General features: G+C 43.7%; 1 protein-coding gene across 1 annotated transcript; it reads left to right on the top strand.

The window, feature by feature from the left end:
- The first annotated feature begins 4,026 nt into the window (after positions 1-4,026).
- Positions 4,027-7,820, top strand: LOC129559334 (protocadherin beta-14). The gene has a single exon (XM_055430948.2). It carries the CDS (start codon positions 4,367-4,369, stop codon positions 6,764-6,766), a length of 2,400 nt encoding a protein of 799 aa, XP_055286923.2. The 5' UTR covers positions 4,027-4,366; the 3' UTR covers positions 6,767-7,820.
- The last annotated feature ends 286 nt before the right edge of the window (positions 7,821-8,106 follow it).

The raw sequence follows: 8,106 nt of genomic DNA, 5'->3' as shown, positions 1-8,106 counted from the left end.
AACTGTTCATGAAACGAAGACTCCATTGATGCAGCAAACTTCAGTTCAGCCTTAAGAAATTTCCACAGCTACTCCAACATGTAGCAATCATTCTGATCAGTCAGCAGCCATATAACTGGAGTGTAACTGCTTTACGATGCTATGTTAATTTTGCGTGAATCAGCTATATGTATACACATATCCCCTCCCTCTTGAGCATCCCTGCTACCTTCCCGCTCCCTCCTCTCTAGGTCATTACAGAGCACTGAGCTGAGCTTCCTGTGCTATACAGCACCTTCCCACTAGCTATGTATTTCATACATGGTAGCACATATATCGGAGAAGGCAATGGCAAGCCACTCCAGTACTTGCCTAGAAAATCCCATGGACAGAGGAGCCTGGTAGGCTGCAGTCCATGAGGTCGCTACAAGTCAGACATGACTGAGCGACTTCACTTTCACTTTTCACTTTCACCCATTGAAGAAGGAAATGGCAACCCACTCCAGTGCTCTTGCCTGGAGAATCCCAGGGACAGGGGAGCCTGGTGGGCTGCCATCTATGGGGTCGCACAGAGTCGGACACGACTGAAGTGACTTAGCAGCAGCAGCAGTAGCAGCAGCATATATCATTCAGTTCAGTTCAGTCGCTCAGTCGTGTCCGACTCTTAGCGACCCCTTGAACCACAACACGAAAGGCCTCCCTGTCCATCACCAACTCCCGGAGTTCACTCAAACTCATGTCCATCGAGTCAGTGATGCCATCCAGCCACCTCATTCTCTGTCGTCCCCGTCTCCTCCCACCCCCAATCTCTCCCAGCATCAGAGTCTTTACCAGTGAGTCAACTCGTCGCATGAGGTGGCCAAAGTATTGGAGTTTCGCTTTAGCATAAGTCCTTCCAATGAACACCCAGGATTGATCTCCTCCAGAATGGACTGGTTGGATCTCCTTGCAGTACAAGGGACTCTCAAGAGTCTTCTCTAACACCACAGTTCAAAAGCATCAATTCTTTGGCGATCAGCTTTCTTCACAGTCCAACTCTCACATCCATACATGACCACGGGAAAAACCATAGCCTTGACTAGACGGACCTTGGTTGGCAAAGTAATGTCTCTGCTTTTTAATATGCTGTCTAGGCTGGTCATAACTTTCCTTCCAAGGAGTAAGCGTCTTTTAATTTCATGGCTGCAATCAGCATCTGCAATGATTTTGGAGCCCCCCAAAATAAAGTCTGACACGGTTTCCACTGTTTCCCCATCTATTTGCCATGAAATGATGGGACCGGATGCCATGATCTTCGTTTTCTTAATGTTGAGCCTCAAGCCAATCTTTTCACTCTCCTCTTTTACTTTCATCAAGAGGCCTTTGAGTTCCTCTTCACTTTCTGCCATAAGGGTGGTGTCATCTGCATATCTGAGGTTATTGATATTTCTCCCAGCAATCTTGATTCCAGCTTGTGCTTCTTCCAGCCCAGCGTTCCTCATGATGTACTCTGCATATAAGTTAAATAAGCAGGGTGACAATATACAACCTTGACGTACTCCTTTTCCTATTTGGAACCAGTCTGTTGTTCCATGTCCAGTTCTAACTGTTGCTTCCTGACCTGCATACAGGCTTCTCAAGAGGCAGGTCAGGTGGTCTGGTATTCCCATCTCTTTCAGAATGTTCCACAGTTTATTGTGATCCACACAGTCAAAGGCCTTGGCATAGTCAATGAAGCAAAAATAGATGTTTTTCTGGAACTCTCTTGCTTTCTCCATGATCCAGCAGATGTTGGCAATTTGATCTCTGGTGCCTCTGCCTTTTCTAAAACCTGCTTGAACATCTGGAAGTTCACGATTCACATATTGCTGAAGCCTGGCTTGGAGAATTTTGAGCATGACTTTACTAGCATGTGAGATGAGTGCAATTGTGCTGTAGTTTGAGCATTCTTTGGCATTCCCTTTCTTTGGGATTGGAATGAAGACTGACCTTTTCCAGTCCTGTGGCCATTGCTGAGTTTTCCAAATTTGCTGGCATATTGAGTGCAGCACTTTCACAACATCATCTTTCAGGATTTGAAATAGCTCAATTGGAATTCCATCACCTCCACTAGCTTTGTTCATCGTGATGCTCTCTAAGGCCCACTTGACTTCATATTCCAAGATGTCTGGTTCCAGGTGAATGATCACGCCATCATAATTATCTTCATCCTGAAGATCTTTTTTGTACAGTTCTTCTCTGTATTCTTGCCATCTCTTCTTAATATCTTCTGCTTCTGTTAGGTCCATACCATTTCTGTCCTTTATCGAGCCCATCTTTTCATGAAATGTTCCCTTGATATCTCTAATTTTCTTGAAAAGATCTCTTGTTTTTCCTATTCTGTTGTTTTCCTCTATTTATTTGCATTGATCACTGAGGAAGGCTTTCTTATCTCTCCTTGCTATTCTTTGGAACTCTGCATTCAGATGCTTATATCTTTCCTTTCCTCCTTTACTTTTCGCTTCTCTTCTTTTCACAGCTATTTGTAAGGCCTCCTCAGACAGCCATTTTGCTTTTTTGCATTTCTTTTCCATGGGGATGGTCTTGGTCCCTGTCTCCTGTACAATGTCACGAACCTCCATCCAGAGTTCATCAGGCACTCTATCTATCAGATCTAGACCCTTAAATCTATTTCTTACTTCCACTGTATAATCATAAGGGATTTGATTTAGGTCATATGTGAATGGTTTAGTGGTTTTCCCTACTTTCTTCAATTTAAGTCTGAATTTGGCAATAAGGAGCATATATATGCTATCATAATTTCATGCAGCCATGAAATTAAAAGATGATTGCTCCTTGGAAGAAAATCTATTACCAACCTAGACAGCATATTAAAAAGCAGAGACATTACTTTGCTGACAAAAGTCCATCTAGTCAAAGCTATGGTTTTTCCAGTAGTCATGTATGGATGTGAGAGTTGGACCATTAAGAAAGATAAGCACCAAAGAATTTATGCTTTTGAACTGTGGTGTTGGAGAAGACTCTTAAGAGTCCCTTGGACTGCAAGATCAAACCAGTCAATCCTAAAGGAAATCAGTCCTGAATATTCATTGAAAGGATTGATGCTGAAGCTCCAATACTTTGGCCACCTGATGTGAAGAACTGACTCACTGGAAAAGACTCTGATGCTGGGAAAGATTGAAGGCAGGAGGAGAAGGGGACGACAGAGGATGAGGTGGTTGGATGGCATCACTGATTCGATAGACATGAGTTTGAGCAAGCTCTGGGAGTTGGTGATGGACAGGGAAGCCTGGAGTGCTGCAGTCCATGGGGTTGCAAAGAGTCAAACATGAACTGAACTGAACAAGTACTTACCAGCCACTTTGTAAATGTTAAACCATTAGATTCCTACAATAATCATCCTAGAAGGTAAACATTAATATTACCCCTATTTTATAGGTAAGGAAGCAGAGGTACATAATTTGCCCATGACTGTAGACAGTGAGTAGAAGAACTAGGATTCTAATGTAGATATTGTGATTCCAGAATCCATGTTCATAACCACTATGCAGTGCTATCTCCTGGGTATAAGATGTCCCTTCTAGGTATTTACATATTACTATTTACCTATGCATACATTTTGGCATATTTTGATTACTTGGTATATTTGATTACTTTGGCATATTTTGATTACCAAATTTTCTAGCCTTTGAACCCCATAAAGACAATGTCATGTCCTTAATATGTAGTTTTTAATACAAGTGAAAAAGTAATGACAATATGAACCATAACTGACTGAAATCTCTAGGTGTTTACAAGACTGCAGAGAAGAATACATTTGCAGTAACTCAAGAAATGGCCTGAATAAAACACAATTTTTTCAGTTCAGGATATTTTAACGGTTCTTCTTGTCAAGCATTCAAAACAGTGATAATTTCAATGCATTTCATGAATTTTGTTTAAATACTGATTTAAAAGAAAATGAGGACATGCAAACACAGATCGAATATAAAATGTATTAAGACTCTATCACTAAATTTGTAGTCCTTATGTGTTAGAGATACTTAGTGAAGTATTTAGAGGTAAAAATACATGATGTCTGGTATTTGCTTTAAAATACTCCAGATGAGTTTATGAATTACTTGTTCAAAGAGAAAAAAATTTTTACTGAAAAAAATTCATAGAGACACATGGTGGCGCTGCAGTATAAGACAAAAACGGTGCTTCTACAACACAGGGCTCCATTATTCATGAGAACAGAGAACATCCAACCCACTGAAAAGAGAGGTATTAAGGCGCTTCACCTACAGACTTGGAGGTTTATATAGCCTTCAGAAGTTTCCAACTTTAAAAAAAAAATCAGAGCCTCAGTTTGCAAAATTAGGGCTGAACTAAAAAATTTCCACAAAAGACGTTTCTTGAAAGAATCATGGAGATCAGAGGGGCACTCGTTCTGCGGAAAAGGCAAGTCCTGATTCTCTTTGTTTTACTGGGATTGTCTCAGGCGCGTCCTGCTTCTGTGCCCTATTCTGTGGCAGAGGAAACAGAAATCGGTTCTTTGGTGGCTAATCTAGCAAGGGATCTGGGGCTTGGTGTGGAGGAGCTCTCTTCACGGGAGGCTCGGGTAGTATGTGATGATAATGAAAAGCATTTGCACCTCGATTTGCTGACTGGGGATTTGCTGATAAATGATAAACTGGACCGGGAAGAGTTGTGTGGCTCCACGGAGCCCTGTGTGATGCATTTTCAGATGGTATTGGAAAACCCTTTACAGTTTTTTCAGGCTGAGCTGCACATCAAAGATATAAACGATCACTCCCCTACATTTCTTGACAATGAAATAGTTATTAAAATATCAGAAAGTACCACTGTTGGAACTACATTCCTAATGGAGAGTGCCCAAGATTTGGATGTAGGAAGCAACAGTCTTCAAAACTACACAGTTAGCCCCAATTCTCACTTCTACATTAAAATTCAAGACAGCGACGATGGAAAGATATACCCAGAACTTGTCCTGCACAGAGCCTTAGATCATGAGGAGGAGCCTGAGCTCAGATTAACACTTGTAGCACTGGATGGTGGAAACCCGCCCAGGTTTGGGACAACTTTGGTCCTCATCAAGGTCTTAGACATCAATGACAATGCCCCAGAATTTCCTCAGAGGCTCTATGAGGTGCAGGTCCTGGAAAACGCACCGGTTGGCTCTTGGATTATCACCGTCTCTGCTAAGGATCTGGATGCAGGAAATTATGGGAAAATACTTTATGCGTTTTTTCATGCATCAGAAGATATTCGTAAAACATTTGAAATCAATCCAATATCCGGGGAAGTTCATTTGAGATCACAACTGGATTTTGAAGTAGTACAATCATACACTATAAATATTCAGGCAACAGACGGTGGGGGTCTTTCCGAAGAATGCACTCTTTTGGTGAAAGTAATAGACACAAATGACAATCCACCAGAAGTGATCATCTCATCAATTACAAAGATAATTCCAGAGAACGCTGCAGAGACCCTTGTGGCTCTTTTTAGTGTCCGAGACCAAGACGCTGGAGAAAATGGAAGAATTATTTGCTCTATCCAAGATGACCTCCCATTTTTTCTGAAACCGACCTTCAAGAACTTTTTCACCCTAGTTTCAGACAAAGCACTGGACAGAGAGGAGAGAGCAGAGTACAACATCACCATCACCGTCACTGACATGGGAACCCCCAGACTGAAAACCGAGCACAACATAACCGTGCTGGTGTCCGACGTCAACGACAACGCCCCCGCCTTCACCCAGACCTCCTACACCCTGTGGGTCCGCGAGAACAACAGCCCCGCCCTGCACATCGGCAGCGTCAGCGCCACAGACCCAGACGCGGGCGCCAACGCCCAGGTCACCTACTCGCTGCTGCCGCCGCCCGACCCGCTCGTGCCCCTCGCCTCCCTCGTGTCCATCAACCCCGACAACGGCCACCTCTTCGCCCTCGCGTCCCTGGACTACGAGGCGCTGCGGGCCTTCGAGTTCCGCGTGGGCGCCGCCGACCGCGGCTCGCCCGCGCTCAGCAGCCAGGCGCTGGTGCGCGTGCTCGTGGCGGACGACAACGACAACGCGCCCTTCGTGCTCTACCCGCTGCAGAACGCCTCGGCGCCCTGCACCGAGCTGGTGCCCAGGGCGGCCGAGCCGGGCTACCTGGTCACCAAGGTGGTGGCGGTGGACGGCGACGCGGGCCAGAACGCCTGGCTGTCGTTCCAGCTGCTCAAGGCCACGGAGCCCGGGCTGTTCGGCGTGTGGGCGCACAACGGCGAGGTGCGCACGGCGCGGCTGCTGAGCGAGCGCGACGCGCCCAAGCAGCGGCTGGTGGTGCTGGTCAGGGACAACGGCGAGCCGCCGCTGTCGGCCAGCGTCACGCTGCACGTGCTGCTGGTGGACGGCTTCTCGCAGCCCTACCTGCCGCCCCCGGAAGCGGAAGCGGCGGCCGCGGCGCCGGCCGACCCGCTCACCGTCTACCTGGTGGTGGCCTTGGCGTCGGTGTCGTCGCTCTTCCTCTTCTCGGTGCTCGTGTTCGTGGCGGTGCGGCTGTGCAGGAGGGCCGGGGCGGCCTCGGCGGGTCGCTGCCCGGTGCCCGAGGGCCACTTCCCGGGCCACCTGCTGGACGTCAGCGGCACGGGGACCCTGTCCCAGAGCTACCAGTACGAGGTGTGCCTGATGGGAGGTACTGGGACGAATGAGTTCAAATTTCTGAAGCCGATTATCCGTAATCTTCCAGTCCAAGACACCGGTAGGCATATAGGGGAAAATGAGAACTTTAGAAATAGCTTTGGACTCAACCTTCAGTAAAATAATTTAAATTTCTGATGTTTTGTTATTCTTAGCAAACTGTAGACCCCCACTTTTTTTTGTAGGACCCTTTTTGCCAAAAAGAGAGTCGGACACGACTGAGCGACTGAACTGAACTGAACTGAACTGAATATATTTTATGTTGGATGGTAGTTGCATTATCATTTCTCATGCTATCCTTGCAGTTGCATTAAAAATCTTTAGTGGCTTTAAAATTAGTGGCTATAATATCATGGAAAGATAGTTTTCTGATTTTTCTGTACATTTGGTCTAAATGTCATAGTAATGGAGTTATTGATAATTTTTTGTTGTGGTAATGGCATTGTTATACAAGATGATATTATTACTTGGAGGTACAAATTCTAAAGTATTAGAGAATGTCATTTACTTCTAGATATTTCATCAAAGCATAGACACATCAAAAATTAAAAGTGCTGTTGACTGGGTGGAAAGTATATTGGATCTTACTGCACTCTTCCCTTTGAAATTTTTCATCATAAAGGGTAAAAGTGCTACCTGTCCATATTCAGTAGTAGGGTACATTATTTGTTATATCATGTTTTTCATGAATTCACTTTATGACAAAAGTGACCATTAAAAATTAGTGATTTCTTAAGTAATTTTCCTTTTTTCTCATTGCCATTGATGCTGTTTTCAGGGGAGGAATTCTGCTATTTTACATTGATGCTTTGTTTTCTCTCAATATGCCACATTTGCCAGTTTAAATTTGTATTATTTTATAGTGTTCATTACATAGCTCGATTATTCATGGTATCATCTTAAGTAAAATACTCTTCCATTAGAAGAATAAAGATAAAAACTTCTTAAGAATTAAGTTGAAAATTCAGACTATTAAAGAAATGAACTCAGTTCACTTTTCTCTTAATTTTTAAAAGTAAATATTAAAAATCCTTAATATTTGTGCTCTTTCTCAGATGTTCACAAAGGATGGGTCTATATGAATGGCTTATAGATGCCTCATGGTGTTACAAATCATAATGTCTCCCATCTATAAGTGTACAGTTGAGTGGAGATTTTGGTAACTAGAATGTAGTGTGGATAATAAAGCTACTGTGCATATACATTTCTGTGATTTCTTATAAAATTAAATATAGACTAGATGATGTAGTAAAATGCAATTTTACTTGACACTGTGAAACAAATTCCAATTTTCATAGGAAATTCTTCTTTGCTTCATGAAGCTTTTATTGGTCTTATTTTGCATTGCAACAGATACTTACTAGTTGTGAGAATTTTATTAACTAGACATTTAAGCAGTACTGCTGCTGCTAAGTCGCTCCAGTCGTGTCCAACTCTGTGCAACCCCATAGACAGCAGTC

The sequence above is a fragment of the Moschus berezovskii genome, chromosome 8 (assembly GCF_049115385.1).
Source record: "Moschus berezovskii isolate FMDL1 chromosome 8, NW_MosBer_1.0, whole genome shotgun sequence".
In the NCBI taxonomy this organism is placed as follows: domain Eukaryota; kingdom Metazoa; phylum Chordata; class Mammalia; order Artiodactyla; family Moschidae; genus Moschus; species Moschus berezovskii.
Note: the sequence above shows the minus strand (reverse complement) of the source record. Positions and strands in the feature narration are given on the sequence as shown.